The 25448-nt window shown below is 45.1% G+C and overlaps 1 protein-coding gene across 4 annotated transcripts in view; it reads right to left on the bottom strand.

The window, feature by feature from the left end:
- LOC100380296 (ecto-NOX disulfide-thiol exchanger 1) overlaps positions 1 to 25448 on the bottom strand; it is an 83071-nt gene that overhangs the window by 31423 nt on the left and 26200 nt on the right. For 2 of the 4 annotated variants that reach the window (XM_014165033.2, NM_001173581.1), the window contains 2 exon segments: positions 4324 to 4504; positions 4057 to 4215 (listed from right to left, as the gene is read on the bottom strand). In XM_014165033.2, coding sequence (XP_014020508.1) covers positions 4057 to 4215; positions 4324 to 4333 — 169 coding nt within the window. In that variant the 5' untranslated portion in view covers positions 4334 to 4504. 4 annotated transcript variants of the gene reach the window in all.

Genomic DNA, 25448 nt, shown 5'->3' with positions numbered 1-25448 from the left:
CTGAACCTCAGCTAATCATCCTGAAGCTCAGCTAATCATCCTGAAGCTCAGTCATGACGGATTTCTCAGACCTCTCAAGACTAAAGGAACTCCAAACATTCATTTCAAATGACCGAAATCTGCTCATGAATTTTTATCAGATGTATTTCTCTCTATCCTCGCTGGCTACACTGTCAAAATGGTAATTACAATAGGATGGTCACACACACGCTATCACACACCATTCACATCAGCAGAGAGACAGACACATGTAGTCAGGCCATTAGAAAAGAGACCAGAGAGATTTTGTTTTGTATTGTTCCTATCCTCAGTCAGTCTCTCTGCACGGACTGAACAACGTTTAGTTAATAATGTCTTATCTAGCTGCTAATGGGGGACACAACAATTAGCAGCGCTGCTTTGGCAGGGCATGCGGCATTCTGGATTTCCTGCCACAGGGGTATAGGCTAAGGTATCAGGGCATGCTGCATTCTGGATTTCCTGCCACGGGGGTATAGGCTAAGGTATCAGGGCATGCTGCATTCTGGATTTCCTGCCACGGGGGTATAGGCTAAGGTATCAGGGCACGCTGCATTCTGGATTTCTTGCCACAGGGGTATAGGCTAAGGTATCAGGGCATGCGGCATTCTGGATTTCCTGCCACAGGGGTATAGGCTAAGGTATCAGGACATGCTGCATTCTGGATTTCCTGCCACATGGGTATAGGCTAAGGTATCTATCTAGTTCTACATTCTGGATTTCCTGCCACAGGGGTATAGGCTAAGGTATCAGGATATGCTGCATTCTGGATTTCCTGCCACGGGGGTATAGGCTAAGGTATCAGGGCATGCTGCATTCTGGATTTCCTGCCACAGGGGTATAGGCTAAGGTATCAGGGCATGCTGCATTCTGGATTTCCTGCCACAGGGGTATAGGCTAAGGTATCAGGGCATTCTGCATTCTGGATTTCCTGCCACAGGGGTATAGGCTAAGGTATCTATCAAGTTCTACATTCTGGATTTCCTGCCACAGGGGTATAGGCTAAGGTATCTATCTAGTTCTACATTCTGGATTTCCTGCCACAGGGGTATAGGCTGGTAGTATCGGGGGTAGGCTAAGGTATCAGGACATGCGGCATTCTGGATTTCCTGACACAGGGGTATAGGCTAAGGTATCAGGGCATGCTGCATTCTGGATTTCCTGCCACAGGGGTATAGGCTAAGGTATCGGGGCATGCTGCATTCTGGATTTCCTGCCACAGGGGTATAGGCTAAGGTATCAGGGCATGCTGCATTCTGGATTTCCTGCCACAGGGGTATAGGCTAAGGTATCTATCAAGTTCTACATTCTGGATTTCCTGCCACAGGGGTATAGGCTAAGGTATCAGGTATAGCTGCATTCTGGATTTCCTGCCACGGGGGTATAGGCTAAGGTATCTTCAGGGCATGCTGCATTCTGGATTTCCTGCCACAGGGGTATAGGCTAAGGTATCAGGGCATGCTGCATTCTGGATTTCCTGCCACAGGGGTATAGGCTAAGGTACCAGGGCATTCTGCATTCTGGATTTCCTGCCACAGTGGTATAGGCTAAGGTATCAGGACAGTTCTACATTCTGGATTTCCTGCCACAGGGGTATAGGCTAAGGTATCTAAGTTCTACATTCTGGATTTCCTGCCACAGGGGTATAGGCTAAGGTATCAGGGCATGCGGCATTCTGGATTTCCTGCCACAGGGGTATAGGCTAAGGTATCCTAGGGTGCTGCATTCTGGATTTCCTGCCACAGGGGTATAGGCTAAGGTATCGGGGCATGCTGCATTCTGGATTTCCTGCCACAGGGGTATAGGCTAAGGTATCAGGGCATGCTGCATTCTGGATTTCCTGCCACAGGGGTATAGGCTAAGGTATCTATCTAGTTCTACATTCTGGATTTCCTGCCACAGGGGTATAGGCTAAGGTATCTATCTAGTTCTACATTCTGGATTTCCTGCCACAGGGGTATAGGCTAAGGTATCAGGACATGCGGCATTCTGGATTTCCTGCCACAGGGGTATAGGCTAAGGTATCAGGGCATGCTGCATTCTGGATTTCCTGCCACAGGGGTATAGGCTAAGGTATCGGGGCATGCTGCATTCTGGATTTCCTGCCACAGGGGTATAGGCTAAGGTATCAGGGCATGCTGCATTCTGGATTTCCTGCCACATGGGTATAGGCTAAGGTATCTATCTAGTTCTACATTCTGGATTTCCTGCCACAGGGGTATAGGCTAAGGTATCAGGATATGCTGCATTCTGGATTTCCTGCCACAGGGGTATAGGCTAAGGTATCAGGGACATGCGGCATTCTGGATTTCCTGCCACGGGGTATAGGCTAAGGTATCAGGGCATGCTGCATTCTGGATTTCCTGCCACAGGGGTATAGGCTAAGGTATCAGGGCATGCTGCATTCTGGATTTCCTGCCACAGGGGTATAGGCTAAGGTATCTATGGCAAGTGCTGCATTCTGGATTTCCTGCCACAGGGGTATAGGCTAAGGTATCTATCTAGTTCTACATTCTGGATTTCCTGCCACAGGGGTATAGGCTAAGGTATCTATCTAGTTCTACATTATGGATTTCCTGCCACGGGGGTATAGGCTAAGGTATCAGGGCATGCTGCATTCTGGATTTCCTGACACAGGGGTATAGGCTAAGGTATCAGGACATGCTGCATTCTGGATTTCATGCCACAGGGGTATAGGCTAAGGTATCAGGGCATGCTGCATTCTGGATTTCCTGCCACAGGGGTATAGGCTAAGGTATCAGGGCATTCTGCATTCTGGATTTCCTGCCACAGGGGTATAGGCTAAGGTATCTATCAAGTTCTACATTCTGGATTTCCTGCCACAGGGGTATAGGCTAAGGTATCTATCTAGTTCTACATTCTGGATTTCCTGCCACAGGGGTATAGGCTAAGGTATCTATCTAGTTCTACATTCTGGATTTCCTGCCACGGGGGTATAGGCTAAGGTATCAGGGCATGCTGCATTCTGGATTTCCTGACACAGGGGTATAGGCTAAGGTACCAGGGCATGCTGCATTCTGGATTTCCTGCCACAGTGGTATAGGCTAAGGTATCAGGACATGCGGCATTCTGGATTTCCTGCCACAGGGGTATAGGCTAAGGTATCAGGACATGCGGCATTCTGGATTTCCTGCCACAGGGGCATAGGCTAAGGTATCAGGGCATGCTGCATTCTGGATTTCCTGCCACAGGGGTATAGGCTAAGGTATCTATCTAGTTCTACATTCTGGATTTCCTGCCACAGGGGTATAGGCTAAGGTATCAGGGCATGCTGCATTCTGGATTTCCTGCTACAGGGGTATAGGCTAAGGTATCAGGGCATGCTGCATTCTGGATTTCCTGCCACAGGGGTATAGGCTAAGGTATCTATCTAGTTCTACATTCTGGATTTCCTGCCACAGGGGTATAGGCTAAGGTATCTATAGATTCTACATTCTGGATTTCCTGCCACAGGGGTATAGGCTAAGGTATCAGGGCATGCGGCATTCTGGATTTCCTGCCACAGGGGTATAGGCTAAGGTATCGGGGCATGCTGCATTCTGGATTTCCTGCCACAGGGGTATAGGCTAAGGTATCGGGGCATGCTGCATTCTGGATTTCCTGCCACAGGGGTATAGGCTAAGGTATCTATCTAGTTCTACATTCTGGATTTCCTGCCACAGGGGTATAGGCTAAGGTATCTATCTAGTTCTACATTCTGGATTTCCTGCCACAGGGGTATAGGCTAAGGTATCTATCTAGTTCTAGAGATATCATTGACTGTCCTGCCCTGAGTGGGTGGAGCTGTGGAGGGGATAGAGTAGTAGGATGCCACTCTGGATGGAAGTGCCCAGTTCACCTGATGCCTTTACCATCTTCTCAAACGTTTCAAAACCCAGTCCATGGGCACTCTTTTGTTTCTTATGGCCTTGACAATACTGAGAAATTAGAATGAAGAGTTTGTTAGCAGAGGAGAGGGGAATAAGGGAGGAGAGTGAAGACAATGAGAAGGGGTGAGATGGCCTGCCAATGCCCTACCTGAGACCAGCTGCTGCCTGCCGAGGCCCATGGGTACGATGCCCAGGTTGTTCATGGCGGTGGCCCAGGCTCCGTGGTCGTTCACCACATGGTCATGGGCACTGAGGTGCTGCTCCGGTCCCAGGCTCCTCAGGCTCCTCAGGCTCCCTATACCGTCTGCTGCTGCAGGGGACAGGAGAAACAGGAGGGTTAGGAGGAGGAAGGAGACGACCAGAGATGTAGTTAACATATTAGTGAAGGTGTAGTAGCCAGTGTTATAGTACGCACCGCTGGCCATAGCAGGTCCTGTGTGCTCCTCTCTCTGGGTCTACCTCCCAGAGTTCTGATCAGAACCACAGCTCCCTCAAGCTGCACACCAGACCAGGACAGGACAGAGAGATAAGGAGAAGGATAGTTGGATGGAGGACTCCCAGTTAAAGATAGGATCCCATCTACCCTCTGCTAAACCCTGGGGATGAAAAAGAGTGCAGTTCAGTCAAGCAGCTTAAATCAATGTTTTTCAATCAAACCGTTGCAGCTTAAGATAGCATTAGAACAATGCAATCAGAAAGACATTGTTACTGATGTCCTACTTCCGCCCATACAGAGACAACCACGCACACATTAAGCATTACTGTAAGTCTTTAAAGCCCCCCACCTCTCTCCCCTCTCTCTCTCTCTCTCTCTCTCTCTCTTCCCTCTCTCTCTACAAAGCTCCCTGCCATCCAGGACCTCTATATCAGGCGATGTGAAAAGAAGACCCGGAAAAATTGTCAAAGACTCCAACCACCCAAGCCACTATTTTCTCTGCTGCCGCACGGCAAGAGGTACCGGGGCATCATGTCTGACACCAACAGTCTCTTAAACTGCTTCTATCCCCAAGCAATATGACTGTTAATTAAATAACTACAAAAATAGCTACACGGACTATCTGCGTTAACCTTGCATCTTTATTGACCTTTTATTTCAATCTTTGCACTGTTGTTATGCATACTCAGATGGTCTTACACACTCACACACACTGTCACTCCAACACACATACAAACACTCACTCCATCATTTGCTCACTCACACATAATATGCACATCCATTTATACTGACTCTACACACCCGCACACAATCAAGCTGCTGCTACTCTGTTTATCAAATCTAATGTATTTATAAATCAAATCAAATGTATTTATAAAGCCCTTTGTACATCAGCAGATGTCACATAGTGCTATACAGACCCAGCCTAAAACCCCAAACAGCAACCAATGCAGATGTAGAAGCACGGTGGATAGGAAAAACTCCCTTATCATATATCCTGTTGCCTAGTTCCCTTATGTATCTACCTCCATCACTCCAGTATCCCTGCACATGTAAATATGGTATTGGAACTGACTTTAAATATTTCCTGTATATAGTATGCTTGCTTACTTACTTACTTACTTACTTACTTACTTACTTACTTAATTGTGTATTTCATATTTCCTATTCTTATTTCTTGTTTTTTTTCTTTTGAGTTTTGCAAGAAAGGCATTTCACTGTACTTGTGCATGTGACATTAAAACTTGAAACATGAAACTCTCTCACTCACACACACCTCCAAATGAGACCCAGCTGACCAGCCACTCAGTTGCCATGACGTCACATTATCCTGCTTTCTGTCAAATGTCTTATGGGGTGTGTCAGCGATGACCTTTAACCCCTAACCCTCCCACCTAATTACACCGCCCCCAGACCCCATAACACTCCCAACAGCCCCAGCCACAGCCATACTGTCATCTTTAAAATCAATGGTTTTGAGTAGGAAAGTCCCATTTCCCTGTGAAATGTGCCAGAATTCTGATTGATCCCTGATTAACACAATGAGGTAATTGAGGAATGTGACCCTCTACAGTAAGTCAATGAACACAGGACTCTATAGAGGATTCAATTCCATCAACATAATTAACCACTAGTTCTTCAAGGAAAGGCTGAATAGCATTCTGTCCATGGTGTGAAAAAGCAGTTGAGATCTTATTCCATATTTCCTGTTACAAAGCTTGTTGTTCTCTGTGTGGTTCCTAAGGGGCTGTAGTTAGCTGCAGTGTGATCTGTATTCCGGTCACGCCTCCACCGTCGTCTCAGACCACCCCGCAGTAATTATCATTATTCAACTCTGACACCAGGAAATGAAGTCAGCCCAGCTACACCATCCAGATGTAATTAAGACACAATCATATGAACAGTTTTTCATTAACAACAGTTCCCTTCCTTCAAATAGCTTTGGGATGCGAGGCCCGTTTCTGAAACTTTTCCCCTCACTAGGGTGACAAACAGTTATTTTTGGAGTTACCTGCTGTATGTCAACACATTACTGTGTTTTCAGGCTGATAGGACCTGCCACTGTTCTCATCACAAGCACATTACAAACACTGAGCAGCGCTTCGAATAATAATGACACACAGACACACACAGTGGAAGTAGAATTACAATCAGGCCTATAAGGGGCGTGGATGAATTTCGGGATTGTGAAAACAAGTCATTGTGAGGACAGTTCCACAGCTGTCTTATAATATCTCATAACATCTTGTAACTCCAGTCATGGTCAGGTATGAGGCCTATGTCATTGTTGTGACTCTGGGCTTTTAGCAGCATCAGCCCAGTTCAGAGCCTACTACGGTGAACAGCTCTTTACACAGTAACCGCTATACTGTATACTGTTCCTATCCATAGACAATCATGTATCCAATGGGCCACAGCAGACAACATCTACTCTACTATCACACGGGGGGCAAACACTAGGCTAGATTTTATCCTCCACTGTCTTGTCTTCCGGCTCTTCTTCTCTCCCTCCCCCTCATTCTTTCTCTTTCTCTTTCTCTCTTTCTCTCCAGGTGGTGCCAGCGTGCTGAGTAGTGAGGTAATGTAGCATCACAAACATAAAGACATGCACCCCCCTCTCTCTCCTCCCTCTGCTCCTGTTGTCTCTCTCCTCTCCACCGTCTTCACTGCAGCCTGATGGAACAGCTTACCCTCCTGACAAGTGACAAGGCTGTTTCTCGTCACCCCTCTCTCTGTCAAACCTCCTCTCTTCTCCCACCATCCCTCCCCTCTCTCTCTGTCAAACCTCCTCTCTTCTCCCACCATCCCTCCCCCTCTCTATGTCAAACCTCTCTTCTCCCACCATCCCTCCCTCTCTCTCTGTCAAACCTCCTCTCTTCTCCCACCATCCCTCCCCCTCTCTCTGTCAAACCTCCTTTCTCCCACCATCCCTCCCCCTCCTTCTGTCAAACCTCCTCTCTTCTCCCACCATCCCGCCCCCTCTCTCTGTCAAACCTCCTCTCTTCTCCCACCATCCCCCCCTCTCTCTCTCTCAAACCTCCTCTCTTCTCCCACCATCCCTCCCCCTCTCTCTGTCAAACCTCCTCTCTTCTCCCACCATCCCTCTCCCTCTCTCTGGCAAACCTCCTCCCCTCTACCTCTAACCCCCCTTCTCTGTACAATCCTCCACCTCCTCTCTCCATCGCACATCCCCCTCTTCTTCGGTACACTCTCCCTCATTCCCTGACGCCTTCCTCTTCCTCCTCTCTCTTCTTCCTTCCATTCTCTCTCATGGTTGTCCGTAGATATCCAACCCCGCCGAGAATTTCTTCTCACTTTCACACAGCATGAAATATTCACAGAACGCGTGTCCTGTTCATTATTCAGGAGCTCACTTGACATCTCTGAATCTTTCACCAGCAGGCGCAGCATCACTCAGACCTGGAACCGCTGGGCGCACACACACACACACACACACACACACACACACACACACACACACACACACACACACACACACACACAAGCTCAGGAAACACAACAATATACACACATTGAACACAAGCATGGAGGACAGGAGGAAAACATTTCAGGGAGAATGACGGCTCTGTTCCAAGCTGAATGTAGCATACTACATAGAATGAATCCATGTATTGGGCATGCATCCTAAGTGGTACGCTAGTATGGATAGGATGGACATACCCTAGGTACATTTTAATAACAGGACAGTGTGGTAGTGGGAGAGAGATCTAAATGTCACACCCTGATCGGTTCCACCTGTCCTTGTGATTGTCTCCACCTCCTCCAGGTGTGGCTTGTTTTCCCCAGTGTGTTTATCCCTGTGTTTCCTGTCTCTCTGTGCCAGTTCGTCTTGTATGTTAGTCAAGTCAACCAGTGTATTTATCCCTGTGTTTCCTGTCTCTCTGTGCCAGTTCGTCTTGTATGTTTAGTCAACCAGTGTATTTATCTCTGTGTTTCCTGTCTCTCTGTGCCAGTTTGTCTTGTATGTTAGCCAAGTCAACCAGTGTATTTATCCCTGTGTTTCCTGTCTCTGTGTGCAACGGTTGTCGTCGGGAATAGAGGACCAAAACGCAGCAGGAATGCGGATGCTCATCTTGTAATTTATTTTAAATAAAGAGAACACCAAAATAACAAAACGAAGAACTCACGAACAACAAAACAGTCTTGTCATGCTCACACAGGCAAAACAAGAAACAATCTCCCACAACACTACACCAAACAATTACCCATATATAGGACTCTCAATCAGAGGCAACGAGAAAGCACCTGCCTCCAATTGAGAGTCCAACCCCCCATTAACCTACACATGGAAATACCACAAACCAGAAAGAACATAGAAATACAAAACATGGAACATAGACCAAAACCCGGAAATAATAAATCAAACACCCTACTACATAAATCACCACCCCGAACCACATAAACAAAATACCCTCTGCCACATCCTGACCAAACTACAATAGCAAATAATCCCTTAACTGGTCAGGACGTGAAACTGTGCCAGTTCGTCTTGTATGTTAGTCAAGTAAACCAGTGTGTTTTTCCCGTACTCCTTTTGCTATTCTCTTTTTGATATTCCTCTCGGTTTTGACCCCTGCCTGACTCTGGACTACTTTCCCACCTGTCTGATCATCCTGCCTGCCCTGACCTTGATTCTGCCTGCCCTTCGGTACCTTTTGGACTCTGAACTGGTTTTGACCCTTTTGCCTGTCCACGACCATTCTCTTGCCTTCCCCTATTGGATTAATAAATATTGTAAGACTCCAACCATCTGCCTCCTGTGTCTGCCTCTGGGTCTCGCCTTGTGTCATGATACTAAATGTGCTCCACATACGGTATGTGGCTGGTGCTTATCAGTCCCAAGTGTTACGCAGGATGTCCATATCTAAGAATAAAAAAACGTTCAGAAATCAACATTAGAGTTATAAGCTTCTCACTTCTCATATTTGATTCCACAGAAGTGAGAAAGTCCAATATGTGTCCACCTGAATTCTCTTTGCTATCTTGGGCAGTTCATCAAAAATACAGGAGGAAAAAAATCTCCGTCTCTCACTTCATCTATCATCATAATCTTTTAGGTCACTTTTACTACTGACTTTAACGTTTCAATCTTTTCCTTTTACATTGACACATTTCTTTGAGAAGACATTGGAAAAAGCCCTAACCCATGAGCATGAATGGTTCACTTCAGCCCAAAACTGCAAAACACACAGCAAATTTCACATGCCATAGATATGCTCATTTGCCCTGTCACACACCAATTTCAGCGGTTAAATATTTTATTGACTCCAGTGTATATCAGGCTATCCCTCTACCACTGTCTGTGAGGGGTTCATAATGCCTCATAAATGTATTTATAACACATAATAACACAGAGGATGAACAGGAAGAGTCAGAGGAAACACTCCTGTGCTCACACACACACACATTTATTGAAAGCAGTAACTCCCCTCAATGTACTCTGAACGTTTCATTACTCTATGACCAAGAAAATTGTGACTGTTCAAAATAGCTTCTGAAGTTTCATCATTGTATGTTCGTTAATTGGAATTATGGTCATTTTTTTCAATTTCCTGATAAGTTTCTGTTTTGGAGATGAGAGGTTTTCACCCGACAACGATGTTATATTAGCTCACATTAACCCTCAGCACAGTAGTGTACATAACACATGGTACAGTAAAAAGTAACTCTGTTAGGTCATCTAAAATGCCACGCTAGGAAAGCCAGTGCTCTATGTAAACAGCCCTTTCTACACAAAGAAATTGGTATTCAAACAAAAAGTCCTACTATATGTAAAGCAGTATATTCTCTTACACTTGTCCTCTATATGAGCCTACGTTAAGACTGACAGCCCTCTTGTACCATTCAGCACAGAGACAGGGGCATGGTCGGGACAACAGTCACTGCTCAATGACCTCTAATAAGGACTTTAGAAAAACACCATTAAACATGACGAGAGAGAGAAAGAGGGAGAGACAGAGACAGAGACAGAGAGAGAGAGAGAGAGATAGAGAGAGAGACAGAGACAGAGACAGAGACAGAGAGAGAGATAGAGAGAGAGAGAGAGAGAGAGAGAGAGAGAGAGACTGAGAGAGAGAGAGAGAGAGAGAGAGAGAGAGAGAGAGAGAGAGAGAGAGAGAGAGAGAGAGAGAGAGAGAGAGAGAGAGAGAGAGAGAAAGAAAGAATCACCTACAGAGAGATGAACCTGGAGAAGAGTCCCCTAAGCAAGCTGGTCCTGGGGCTCTGTTCACAAACACAAACACACCCCACAGAGCCCCAGCACAGCAACACAATTAGACCCAACCAAATCCTGAGAAAACAAAAAGATAATTACTTGACACATTGGAAAGAATTAACAAATAAACTGAGCAAACTAGAATGCTATTTGGCCCTAAACAAAGAGTACACAGTGGCAGAATACCTGACCACTGTGACGGACTCACAATTAAGGAAATCTATATACAGACTCAGTGAGCATAGCCTTGCTATTGAGAAAGGTCGCAGAAGGCGGACCTGGCCCTCAAGAAAAGACAGGTTATGTACACACTGCCCACAGAATGAGGTGGAAACTGAGCTGCACTTCCTAACCTCCTGCCAAATATATGGCCATATTAGAGACACATATTTCCCTCAGATTACACAGACCCACAAAGAATTCGAAAACAAATCACATTTTGATAAACTCCCATATCTACTGGGTGAAATACCACAGTGTGCCATCACAGCAGCAAGATGTGTGACCTGTTGCCACAAGAAAAGGGCAACCAGTGAAGAACAAACACCATTGTAAATACAACCCATATTTATGTTTATTTATTTTCCCTTTTGTACTTTAACCATTTGTACATCGTTACAACATTGTATATAGACATAATATGACATTTGTAATGTCTTTATTCTTTGGAACTTATGTGAGCGTAATGTTTACTGTTCAATTTTATTGTTTATTTCACTTTTGTATATTATCTACTTCACTTGCTTTGGCAATGTTAACATATGTTTCCCATGCCAATAAAGCCCCTTGAATTGAATTGAGAGAGAACAAAGAGAGAGGCAGTGAGAGAGAGAGAGAGAGAGAGAGAGAGAGAGAGAGAGAGAGAGAGAGAGAGAGAGAGAGAGAGAGAGAGAGGAGAGAGAGATCAGAGCAAGAGAACTCTGTGGAGGATGGTCACAGAAGCAAAGCCAATATGCATTTAATCCCATTGAAGCCATCAGAGGAGCTTTCTGAGGAAAACTTCAATAAACGAAAGGCATATTAAATATCAACACTATAGGATTAAATACATATCTTAGGAAATATCTCCCGGGTTCAATAATACATAAACATGATCATAATTCAAATAAAATGTGATTAAATGGTAGAAAGCACATAGATGTATCGTGTCTATATAGCAGATATCCAGGCCTGCCACCTCCTGTGATGTGTTTTTATTGGCTGTAGGCCGTGTTGCCTAAGCATCCTTATCAGTTGATCAGGTTACAGTAGCGTGGCAGGACTCACAACTGAGCAGCTTTAGCCTCTCATAAAAACCGTCTACACAGCACAACAACCAGCAATTAACACCTGATACTGAAGTAAGCACTCTCTCTCTCTCTCTTTCCCTGCCTGCAGAGCTGGCTTTGGAATGTGGGCTTTCTGAAGAATAAAGGAGCTTCTGAGCTGCTACCCGGGAAAGAAGGATTTGGGATTCAGGAGCACCCTTGGTTGCAGGGGCCAGACTACTGCGCTGTGATGTCTGTGTGTGTGTGTGTGTGTGTGTTGTATTCTGTGCATGCTCACAGATACACACACGCTCAGTAGAGTAAATAAGAAAGACAGTGAATTTATAATAATGCTAAAACACAACTGCCCACACACACACACACACACACACACACACACACACACACACACGCATGCACACACAAACCCAAATGCAGGGAAGTGGGACCAACAGAGAGTTTCTCCAAACGTCAAATTTCGAAGTTGCTTCAAATTGTGTTTTTGACACTCAGAGTGTCAAAAACACAATTTGAAGCAACTTCGAAATTTGACGTTTGGAGAAACGTGGGGGGGGACTATGAGAGTTTGAGTGCAGTGAGACTATGAGAGCTTGTTGGATTTAGCATACATGCCTTAATCTGAGTTCTGATGTGGCCATAGGCTTTGTTATGCATTCATTGTCTCTCTGTTGGTTCCACTTCACTGCATTTGTGTTTGTGTGTGCATGCATGCGTGTGTGTGTGTGTGTGTGTGTGTGTGTGTGTGTGTGTGTGTGTGTGTGTGTGTGTGTGTGTGTGTGTGTGTGTGTGTGAGTGTGTGTGGGCAGTTGTGTTTTAGCATTATTATGAATTCACTGACTTTCTTATTTACTCTCTACTGAGCGTGTGTTTTTGACACTCAGACACTCAGAGTGTCAAAAACACAATTTGAAGCAACTTCGAAATTTGACGTTTGGAGAAAAGTTGCTTCAAATTGTGTTTTTGACACTCTGGATTGACTCCTCTTGCTCAGTATTGTTCCTTTTCTCCAAAAGTCAAATTTAGAAGGTTAAGGTTCGAAATAGAAGAAAATTGAAAAAACAAGTGTCTACCACTGGGGTCGAACACACAACCTTCTGATCCAGAGTCATGGGATTTGCTCCAAAAGTCAAATTTAGAGGGTAAGGTTTTTGATAGGATTTAAACATCACGTTTAAGCATTCCAAATTATTAAGGTAATGTTTAAGGTTTGGGATAGGTTTAAAACAAAAACATTTAAAACGAGTGTCTACCACTGGTATCAAACCTTCTGATCCAGATTGAACATTCTGATTCAGATCAAACACGCAACTTTCTGATCCAGACTCATGGGATTACGCACATCCACCCCCCCGTCCCCATCCCCCCGTCCCCCCGTCCCCCCGTCCCCATCCCCCGTCCCCCCGTCCCCATCCCCTGTCCCCCCCCGTCCCCCCGTCCATCCCCGTCCCCATCCCCCCCGTCCCCATCCCCGTCCCCCCGTCCACAACACTCTAGCAAAACCCAAGCCTTCTTGACGATAATAGTGCTCAGTGGCCAGTTTTGAAGGCTTTCCCGACGTCCTCAGGACATGGATAGACGTCCAATTTCGAAGTCACTCTTGTGCGATCTGCCTGGCTAAATCTGGGTGTTGTGTGTGTGATAAACTGAACTCATGTGAATCCCTCAGACTGCTGATTGTGTATTCTGTTTAAATATAGTACAGTTTGTCCAGACAACTCCCAGACATCAACTATTCCCATTAGAGTGATTGTAGACACACTGCTTGTCTCCGTTACAATACCGGCCTCTTTACCATGTGAATCAATCCAGCATGGCACGCTTAAAATTCAAGAAATGCTATTAGCAGTGCTCCAGCTCGCATTTCACATCCATTTAATCCACTTAGGGCTGAGACAGGAGAGAGAAGATGGGTGGGGAGGAGAGGTGAGGAGAGGAGGAGGGGAGGAGAGCAGGGGAGGAGAGGACCAGAGGAGGGGGGAGGAGAGGCAGCTCTGTCAATATGTTGCCAGGTTGTGAGAAGTGTTCTTGGGGAGACATGAGAACCCTCATAGGGCTGGCTAATGAGAACTCTATGCCAGAAGCTCACAACTGGCAACCCCATAAGACTGGCCTGTTTTTTCACACACACACACCAGGGAAACCCAAAGGGAAGTGTCTGTCAGAGAAGTGTGTTAGATTTGATCGTCATGTTGAGTGACAGTCAGACTCCCAGAAGGCCGAGGGGCAGGTTGGCTCCTTGCCAACTGTCTCTACCCATACATAGACATACTACAGTATATACACACACATTACTCTTAACCCTGAATCCAATCCTCCCTGTAAGATTGTCTCACCGTCCCTGGCTCCTGGACCCCCTCGTGTATCTGTTTGACCCTCAGTTGCTAAGCCGATCTGTCCACACCACTGGGGCTGGGGAGTGTCTCTATAGAGAGAAACAGGGACAGGGAGTAGGGGCTTTCTAATGCAATACACTATATACACAGACACAATACAGAAACATCATGATATACAGTATATAGACTGTATAAACACTAAGATCTACAGCATATCAATTGTTTAGCTTTCCAGCAAAGTGGGCTGGAGAATGTTCACACTGTGAGAGCAGGGGGTGGTGGAAGTTGCAGCCTGCAGCTTGTGAGGGGGTGATGGCTCTTAGTCACACAGAAAGTGACCAGATGGACAGAGAGAGAGAGAGAGAGAGAGAGAGAGAGAGAGAGAGACCAGAGTGTGTGTATATGTGTGCGTATGAGAGCTGTAGCATTCCTCCAGCCGTGACTGCTCTCTGCATTTTAAACACCTTCCCTTCTGTTGCTCACAGCCCCAACCCTGCAGGACGGCCCAATTAGCGTCGCTCGACATTTCACAAACACACACACACACACACACACAGTGTCAATCTGGGCTATGAATATGTACATAGTCGAGAGAGGGAGAGAAGGGGCAAGCCGTATAGGTTAATGATATAATTCTAAAAAAGGCAACAGTCTGAGTTTAGATCACAGAGAACAACAACAACCGAGTTGTGGCTTTTGTTCCCATAGCAGTATAATGTCTGCTACATCTACAACACACAGGACATGGAGATCACAGACACACACACACACACACACACACACACACACAGCGGCATCCCACAGCGGCATCCCACAGCCCCATTCACTACACATTTGCTTTGTGTAGAGCAGGGTAGAAAAATGATGATTGTTTTATTGGGTGTCAGGAAGAAGAGGAGAGGGCTGTCAGGGAATATGTTCTGTCAGTTCCCTGCAAGGACATCTACTGCAAAGCCAGCCAGCGTCATTAGTAGACATCCAGAGAGATCAAGAGAGAGAGAGGAGAGAGAGAGGAGAGAGAGAGGAGAGAGCAAGAGAGAGAGAGGAGAGAGAGAGGAGAGAGAGAGAGAGAGAGAGAGAGAGAGAGAGAGAGAGAGAGAGGAGAGAGAGAGAGAGAGAGAGAGAGAGAGAGGACAAAGACAGACCAGATAAGAAAAGCTCAGCTAGGCAACACACATCTCCATCAGTTTGATTCACGTCATCAATGAGAAACTGTTCATTCAGAAGCCAAGATGTTGATAAAGACAATATCAGAAAGGAAATGAAGTCAGCAGGCTAAGTGTGTGTGTGTGTGTGTGTGTGTGTGTGTGTGTGTGTGTGTGTGTGTGTGTGTGTGTGTGTGTGTGTGTCAGTGTACAGTGTATTGTATAGCAGCTCTCTAATCGGGCTGATTGACAGACTCAGTGAGCTAAGGCAGCTCCGTATGTTCCCTTCCCATCTAATTATGATCAAGTTTAAAGTAAAAATGCCCACACACAAACACACACAAACACAGACGCACAGGGAACCACATCTAAGAGGAGGCAGTGTAGAGAGCAGGGAGTTGTGTATCAACCCTGGTTGAACATGTGGAACCAATCACTCAGACAAATAATATCCAGGAAGAGACCCCATGTTAATGAACAGCAGAGTGTTGCAAATACAACACAGACTGCAATCAGAGGGAGCTTGGACACTCACATACTTATACACACAACCCTAAGCATAGTCTCCCTGACCCTATCGCAATCACATTAAGGTCTCTCCCTCCATACACACACACCCTCAAGTTTTGGACAGGCCGAGCAGTTTGAGTTCCAGAGCTCTGATGAGAGACACAGATGTTTTCGCTGCACATATTAATTCAGAGAGAGAGAGAGAGAGAGAGAGAGAGAGAGAGAGAGAGAGAGAGAGAGAGAGAGAGAGAGAGAGAGAGAGAGAGAGAGAGAGAGAAAGAAAGAAAGAACGAAAGAAAGAAAGAAAGAAAAAGAAGGAGAGAGAGGGAGAGAGGGAGGGAGGTAAAGGAGAGAGAGAGAAGGAGAGAGAAGGAGAACAGAGAGGAAGGGAGGGAAAGAGAGAAGAGACTCCTCAGAGGAGGGAGGAGGGGAGGGAGAGAGACATGAGAGACAGCGACAGAGACCCAAATTAAATAGGAGGTAACTCCAATTATTTCTCCTGGAACTCCAGGCCACTTGACGCAACGCTTGGTAAGGTACGAGATCAAGAATGTTCCACAATCTCTCATCTCCTTCTCTCTCTTACACGCGCTGATGTGACCAATGCCCTAACCGTTCTTTTGTCCATTGTCAGACTATGATTAGCCTCTGAGCTACTGCTCGCTAGTGCAAAAGAGATTTGAAATTAATGAGTTCAGAATAACCTGCCTAAATAAAGGTTAAATCGTCCGGTCTGACAGAATGACCAAGCTAGACCCCTAAAAATGTGATTTACAATCTAAACAATGTCTTTATAACCTATTCCTCTCTCTGTGAGTAATGTTTCTTTTTGGATGCAGGTAGCCTAGCGATAAGCTTGTTGGCCCAGTAACCGAAAGGTTGCTCGTTCGAATACCAAAAGCCGACTAGGTGACAAATCGGTCTGTGCCCTTGAGCAAGGCACTTAAGCCTATAGTCGCTGTGGATAAGAGCATCTGCCAAATGACTAGAATGTAAAATATTAGCTATGTGGCTGAGTCTGCTATAGGACTGTGTGGGAGTACAGAACACTGAGATGTGAAAAAAACAGATTACTGCTCTGCTAGAATGTTTATTTTATTGCTAATGAATAACCACAGGAAATGAAGCACTGAGGACGAGCTACGGTTCTTTATCGCTGAAACGCACAGTCGACACGAACCTCTCACTAAACGCTCCACAATAATCCTGCTGCTTTATTGTCCTGAGAGCTACAGCAGCAAACAATAAAGTTTATTCAATTCCGAATCTGAGATGGTTCGGTATGTAACAAAGAGCTAAATCTTTTCTGGGTGCTGCTGCACACACACACACACACACACACACACACACACACACACACACACACACACACACAAATATGCACACGCATGTACATGCAAAGATAGTCATTTGCATGTACACACACACACACAGTCCTTTCCTGTACGGATGGGTCTCTGGTGATTGTAATGGAACCACCGTTGCATGGAGGAGCTTATTCACAGAGCAAGCAGCAGCAACTCCTCGTCTGATACACAGCAATTAAAGAACAGAAAGCCTTAAGGCCAGAGAAAAATAAGAGAGAGAGGGAGAGAGAGGGGGGGAAGGAGATGATAGAGAGCAGGAAAGAGAGAGAGATAAGGCAGGAGGTTCTCTGTGCTTTCAAACCCCTCTTCCTCCCCCACCATACAGCGTCTATTTGTCAGACATTAGTAAATTTTTTCAGTAGCGAGGAGGGACATGTTCTCTATTGACACCTTGACAATGGCTGTGCTACCGTGCTGCTGTACTCCTCTGCAGTGTTGTGCTGTGTTGTGCTGTGGTTGGAGTGATAGACGTGGTGAGGGCTGTCAACACTAGCAGGCCTTGTGCTAGTTGTTATCACACTGTGATCAAAGGCAGAGAGATGTAATTAACTACTGAATACTAATTTACAGTTTCTACTCTCACTCTGCTATTCTGGGCCTGAATCATAGAAACAATATAATATTTATGAATAATAACAAAATTAGGCTTGGGCAGTATACCGTATATACAGTATTTGGAAATAGCCACGGGATGGTTTTTCAATACTGTCAATACCATTGAAACTATTTATTTGAAGTTTTTCAATCCATTTTAATAATAGCACAACAGGAGAAAGCAGGAGCAGCTCCAGCTGTGTATTGACAGGGGTCAACCATGTCTTTTTCTGCATCAATAGAGTGGTCAGGGACGTGCAACTATGGTTTTCCTTCACAGAAAATACATTAGTGCAACACAATTAGCAGAAAATAGCTTTATTTTCATCAGATGACAATGGAAGTGAAACACTTGTTGGCTGGCAGCCACACAAGTAAATGAGCGTACAATGAAAAGGCAAGGTATTTTTTGCAAGAACGATACATGGCCATCATATTTCTAATCTTTATCATAGAAAGAATGTAGCCAGCTACATTTCCTAATGTTTTGCTTAAAGTTCATCTTTTTACTGGAGAAAAGTTGGCTGCTACACCGAGAAAAGTACTGGGAAAAAGTAGCTCCACATCAGCCAGAGCATCTTCTACTGATAGGATCCCGTCGTTAATTCTCATCCGAGTGAAGAAGTGCAACTGGAGCACAAAATTAGTATGATGCCGAGCAGAAATTACAATAACAAGCATTTTACATCTGTGTTTACAAAACACAGCAAGATATTTCTTATGCGTTTTATATTTTTTTCCTACATGAAAAATACAGAATTCTTCATTAACCCAACCCCTAAATGTAACTTGCTAGTTAATCTAAGTACATGGCTGAATTAATAAAGTTAAGGTACATAATATTGTTAGCTGTCTGCCATGTTTGAGAATTCAAAGCCCTTTGGATTAGTTACGTGTACAGCTGCCACCGTTTTGATTTCCTATCGTTTTTTTTCTCCTCTATGTTCTTGCCCGTCTTCTCCTCCCCCATCTACTCTGAGTAGAGCAAGCAGTCCCGTTGCCCTAGCGACTCCAGGCTCCACACAGACACATGCTGCTCTTGAGCCAGTACTGTTCTTCCTTCAGACGAGCATGCGTGAAAACTTTGTCTCTCGTTCACATTCGCTTGTAAATGTTCAAACTCACCAAAAATGACATTCCTACCTACAGTACCAGTCAAAAGTTCGGACACGCCTACTCATTCAAGCATTTTTCTTTATTTTTTACTATTTTCTACATTGTAGAATAATAGTGAAGACATCAAAACTATGAAATGACATGTGGAATCATGTAGTAACCACGTAGTATTTTATATTTGAGATTCTTCAAAGTAGCCACCCTTTGCCTTGATGACAGCATTGCACACTCTTGGCATTCTCTCAACCAGCGCTTCATGAGGTAGCCACCTGGAATGCTTTTCAAATAAGAGGTGTGTCTTGTTAAAACTTTATTTGTGGAATTTCTTTCCTTCTTAATGCGTTTGAGCCAATCAGTTGTGTTGTGACAAGGTAGGGGTGGTATACAGAAGATAGCCCTATAGGTAAACAAATCATCGGTCAGAGGGTCAAGTTTGCGCTGTGAACGCTCCGAGAGCAAAACGAGATGGGTGGGGCTAAAGCTTAAGAGGGTGTAAACGATGCTGAATGGGTGCAGACAAAGAAGAGCTCTTCACTAGATACCAAAATATTCAAAGGCCATTTTCTCAGAAGTGAGTATACAAGTTTATCAACTTTCAAAGCAGAATTACTTTCCCATAGCTCCTCAGAAATGCAGTGTATGATATACCATTGTGTAGAGTCTCTACTTTTATCCAATGTAAAAAAAACACCATTTCACATTTTGCTACATAAGACCAAATCCAGGTGGTGAGTCACATTTGTCTTTTTGAAGGTGCATTTGACTTTCAAATGTGATTACCAATGGTCATTATAAATATCTTTATATCCAGAATATACCGTATCTAGTTACATTTCACACAATTAGGCCTAACTCTTCTCATTTCATAGTGTTTCAGTTCAGATTGCATTTTCATCTGTGATGTTGACTGAGGTATCAGAATAAAGCCTGAAGTGTAACTGCTTGTCTGCTAGTCTGAAAAACAAACTCCAGTCTTAACCGCCCCCATCTTCAAAACATATTTCCAAGGGCAAACATGATTCAAAGAGCCTTTGGCAGACAACTCCATTTAACACAAGTAGAAACAAGCTGTGGTGTTATGCATGAGAGCACACGTGGATGTGACATGCCCTTGTCTTCTCCACTGTAGCTATAAAGTATTAACACATAGGGAGAGAGGAGGACAGGACATGTTTAGACTGTCCACTACAGTAGCGACACGGCAAGAAGCCCTCAGAGAGAGCGCGGGGGAGATAAAGAGGCTAGGAAAGGGGCAGGTTAAGGTCAGTATTGAGGACAGTGAATTATTAAAGAAAACCAAGCATGCTCCTCCAGTGTTTACCAGCACACATTCTCTCTAAGGCAGCAAAGATGTGACCTACTGGTGTGTCGACAGCAGGTCTTCTACACAAGACTGTGTTAGCCCAAAGAGCTAAAAGTCAGGCATTCGCTCTGGGAGCTATCATGCGTCTTGAGGTCTCAGGCATGGTTACTCATCACACAAGTGTACTGTAGTTTACTTAATAACAAAGAGCTACTCAAACCGCACGACCTTCAAGAATGGCTTATAACAGTCGTATCTCAAAAATCCAGTGAGGGAGAAGTCTGAGGCAATCCAAGATGTCCGCCCACTGCACCAGAGCCAAACCTAAATGAGCCGTCAATCTGTCCTCATCACTGGAGCTCCCTGAAGACATATTACCATCTCTACTGATTACAACACACTGGTGCTCACCATCAGAATACACCCTCTCTGACACATCCTGACAACTCTGAGATATTAGTTAGAACTGATTTTCAACAGCGGCCCATTGTCCCAGTCAGTGTGATGTGTTGTCTGTGCAATCGGGCTCTGGTAATGTTAAGGAGATGCCAATAATGCTTTGCAGAGACAGACAACGTCTAATGGAGATAATTATCTAATAACACTTGATTTAACAACCAAAACCACAGTGCAGCTCTAAAGCTGTGTGACCACAACAGACAATTTCTCCTAAAGATACTAAGAGACTCTGAGAACCCCTGTTTAGTTACTAACATGTACATACTGCAAATGCATCTTTTCTCGGCTTTACAGGTCAACCAATCAATCAATGAAATGAATTTATAAAGCCCTTCTTAAATCAGCTGATGTCACAAAGTACTTTACAGAAACCCAGCCCAAAACCCCAAACAGCAAGCAATGCAGGTGTAGAAGCATGTCTGTCAGTCTGTGTTTGTAAGCAGTGTTTGGGAAGAAAATGACATAAAACATTGATGTCTTATTTCCATGAGAGATATTTGAGTCCTGTTGCCATAGTAATGTTATCTACAACTAATTCTCAACTCATTACTTCTCACACAAAGAGAGAAAGGGGGAAGGAGGGAGCGAGAGAGAGAGAGAAAGAAAAAGATGTGGGAAGAGAAGAGTGAGAATAAAAGTGTCCTCTCTCCTCTCCTCTCTGATCTCTCATCATTTTCCCATCCTTCTAGGTCTCATAGTGCAGTTCCCTCGTTCCCAGTTTAATCTCACATCAGTGAAACCCCTTAAGGTCCCGAGCATCTTTAGAATGAAAAAAGGAGAGGAAGATGCAGAGAGAGGGAGAGATGGAGAGGAAGATATGTCAGATTTTCCCTTGACTAAGCTGTGGGTGTGATGGCAAAGTGGAGAGAAAGAGAAAACCGCTGTGAGCAGGCAGGAGACAGCTGGTCTAGACATGAGATCACAAACCACAGAAGTCAATGCCTTTAGGCCTAGGTCCTTCTGGGGCAGAACACATGAGATGTGAACTGCAGCTATGATGATATGGAGCAGAAACCCTAGGAATGTGCAGGGTCTATGGAAACTCTGAGTGGAGGTGGAGGAGGAGGAGGAGGAGGAGGAGGAGGAGGACGTCCCAGTCTAGAATGTATAGCATGTTTAGTATCGGATCATAGAGGCAAAGTAAGGACAACACATTGAAACTGACTTTTTTACAGATGAATCCATTGACAAAAGACTTTCCACATCCACACTGACTGACTGGTGATGACTGATAAATGAAAACAACGGAGGCAGTGTTGTGATTTTAATCATCTCTATAAGCTGCTGCTTTAGTGTTTGACTCCGAAGTAGGTCTTTGGGACGACTGCATCATGGAAATCATATTCACACACACACACACACACACACACACACACACACACACACACACACACACACACACACCATCTCTCAGCCTTTGCATTGCCCTGCTCCTTAAGGCCTTTGGGACAACTGCATCATGGAAATCATATTCACGCCCAGGCATCAATGCATCACACACACACACAGCTCCAGAATCATATATTCACACCCAGGCCTCTGCCCCCAAAATATGCAGCAGGCTGGCAGAGATGAACGAGTGTATGGCGCCAGTCGGGCCTTCCGTTCCTCCCTCTCTCCCTACATCCCTCCCTCCCTCTTTCCATTCCTTACCTCTCTCCATCCATCCCCTGCCCTGACACCTAGGATGCCCTCGTCCTCTATAGTCAGAGGACAGAAGCTACAGCCACAGCAAAACAAGTCATCATTCTCTCTATATCTCTCCCTTCTCTGTCCCACTCTGCAGCCAGCCCTCCACCAGACGCCTGTTTTACCTCCACCTTGCATTTCTCCCTATGTGTTTTTCCTCTTTTCTCTCCCTGCTATCTTATCCTCCTCTCTCTCTTTCTCTCTCTCCTCCATACATCACAGTGATAGAGTGGACTGAGAGTGACCATCTCTGGCTGTAAATCACACTCTCTCTCACACACACACACACACACACACACACACACACACACACACACACACACACACACACACACACACACACACACAGGCAATGGTGTGCTGTGTGGTGTTGCAGCACACGGTTAGGACCATCCATCACCTCGGCTCCAGATACAGCTATAGCAGCCTGATATATCAAGATGTAAATTCCATTACTACCTCTACTCTTCTCCTGTCACATGGAGTTGGCTATACAGCTGGAGAGAGGGGGGAGAGGGGGAGGAGAGGGAGAGCAAACAGAATGCTGCGACAGTGAGGCTGTTAATCCGTTGTTAATCCAGTGTTATTACTTTCTCTCAGACTAGCAAGATCTGGCTCTGGTGATGTCATACACTTGATGCCCTTCCCTTTAAACACACACACACACACACACACACACACACACACACACACACACACACTTACAGTGAGTGCATTTAACATTGGCTCTTCTTGCAAACCCAATAGGCTGTTCATTCCCTCTTTTGACTCAAACTCAGTGAACAATGGAGCAATGCAGAAGGAGGAAGTGAATCCATTAGCTACAGCTCAGATGATGAAAATGACCATGGAGAGAAACTCTTTAGATCCTGACGATCAATATCCTCTAGAGCCAGCTGAGAACCATCCATCTGCTGCAGGGGTGTGTCCCTGAGAACAAACAGGAGGAGAGGAGAGGAGAGGAGAGGAGAGGAGAGGAGAGGAGAGGAGAGGAGAGGAGAGGAGAGGAGAGGAGAGGAGAGGAGAGGAGAGGAGAGGAGATGAGATGAGATGAGATGAGATGAGATGAGATGAGATGAGATGAGATGAGATGAGATGAGATGAGATGAGATGAGATGAGATGAGATGAGATGAGATGAGATGAGATGAGAGGAGAGGAGAGGAGAGGAGAGGAGAGGAGAGAGCAGGAACAGGTGTAAAGTAACTGTCAACTCAAGACCACTGTCAGCCCAATGCTGCACCTCAAATGGTTCTCTCTTCTCTGTCTCCTGTCCTCTCTATTTTCAGACCAGTGCAGAATAGATGGAGTAAAGGAGAGGAAGGTTCTGTAGATTATTGAGGTGCAGGCAGTCCAGATGTTAGGTCTGGTGTACGGATCAGCGATAGCATGCAGGCAGCACACACCCTGTCCCCAAAGCCAGGGAGGACTAGAGAGAGAGACCCAGAGACAGAGAGTAGTCCTGCCCTAGCCTTACTTTTGCAGCTGGGAAAACTGGCTATATGATGAAGAGGAATCAGACAACGACATAATACTGTCCCACCCCCCTTTTGTCTCATTCAAGGGTTGACCCATTGGGCGCCAGATGGGTACATGTGTGTTTGGTGGCTCAGGGCGGGACTGAGCTGTAGACTGCTTTACGACACGACTGGGACAATTACATCATGGAAGACACTGGCAAGCCCCTCCTGCTGGCCCAGAGATGACCCTTAGACAGCAGACGGGAGGAGAACGGGTCAGTTAGAGATGAATAACTGACAGACTGACAGACAGAGCAATAAAATTACTGTTCACAATGAGCCACCCAGAAAGGACACAAAATACCTGATTAGATGATGAATCTGTGAAGAAGTCGGTTCATCATGGTATCGTTAAATGTCTTGTTCAGGTATTTAGTATTTATTAGGATTCCCATTACTCTTCCTGGGGTCCAAACAGGCTTTCAGTTCAGTCAGAGTCCATGTGTTGATGGTCTCAGTGCCAGTAGTGTCCGTATGGCAGAGGTCCCTCCAGGTCAGTTTAAACAGACCCCACAGTGAAGCCCTCTGTAGCATGGGCTAACATACAGACATGTACAGACATGCATCTCTCCATCTCTCCATATGTTTATAATTTTCAACAACACAAGATGTGTAATTCTTTACAGAGAAGGAGACATATTCAACATAACGAACATTGGTTAGTGTGTGAGTGTGTGTCGGTGAGAGAGCCACAGAGCCTCTAGCATGGCTGTGTCCATATGGACGTCATCAGCAGGCGTTCCTATGCCCAGAGCAAAGCAGACAAGCTGACTCTCAGGGAATTTCATGTAATATAATATCTCAATACTGAGGGAGACAGAGAATACAGTGGATTTATTTAAGTACTAAAACACACCTTTACATCCAGACACACACACAGGCACACTGTCACGTTCGTTGGAATGATCGGACCAAGGCGCAGCGTGAGTAGCGTTCCACATAATTTATTAGAAAGTGAAACTTTGAAAAAATACAAAACAATAAAGAATAAACGAACCGTGACGACAATGCAACTACACATAAACAAAATACAATATCCCATAACCCACAAGTGGAAAACATGCTACCTAAGTATGATCCCCAATTAGAGACAACGATTACCAGCTGCCTCTAATTGGGAATCATACACAATCACCAACATAGAAAAACAAACCTAGAACCCCACATCGAAATAATAAACTAGACTAACCCCCCCAGTCACGCCCTGACCTACTCTACCATAGAAAATAAAAGCTTTCTATGGTCAGGACGTGACACATACACACACACTTTTTTTACGACAGCCCCACCACACCACATCAAGTGAATACCAGTGTGAATGGGAGCATGAATATGTACTTCTTTAATACTGGGCAGCCAGCCAGACAGGCACATCTGTGCTAGGCAATTATGTTCAGTGTGAGCAGACATGTTGGTAGATGGCTGTGCTGCAGTCTAGAGGCATTCTGATGGCGTGGAGGACATGTTGTGAGATAACCAGCCAGTCACAGAACAGCTCTGGGTCTCCCTTGACAACCCTCTATTTATTACACTGTCTGGGTAGAATGGATACTATACACTGGAAACA

This window comes from Salmo salar, chromosome ssa21 (assembly GCF_905237065.1).
Source record: "Salmo salar chromosome ssa21, Ssal_v3.1, whole genome shotgun sequence".
NCBI lineage: Eukaryota > Metazoa > Chordata > Actinopteri > Salmoniformes > Salmonidae > Salmo > Salmo salar.
The sequence above is the reverse complement of the archived record's forward strand: the minus strand, read 5'-3'. Positions and strand labels throughout refer to the sequence as shown.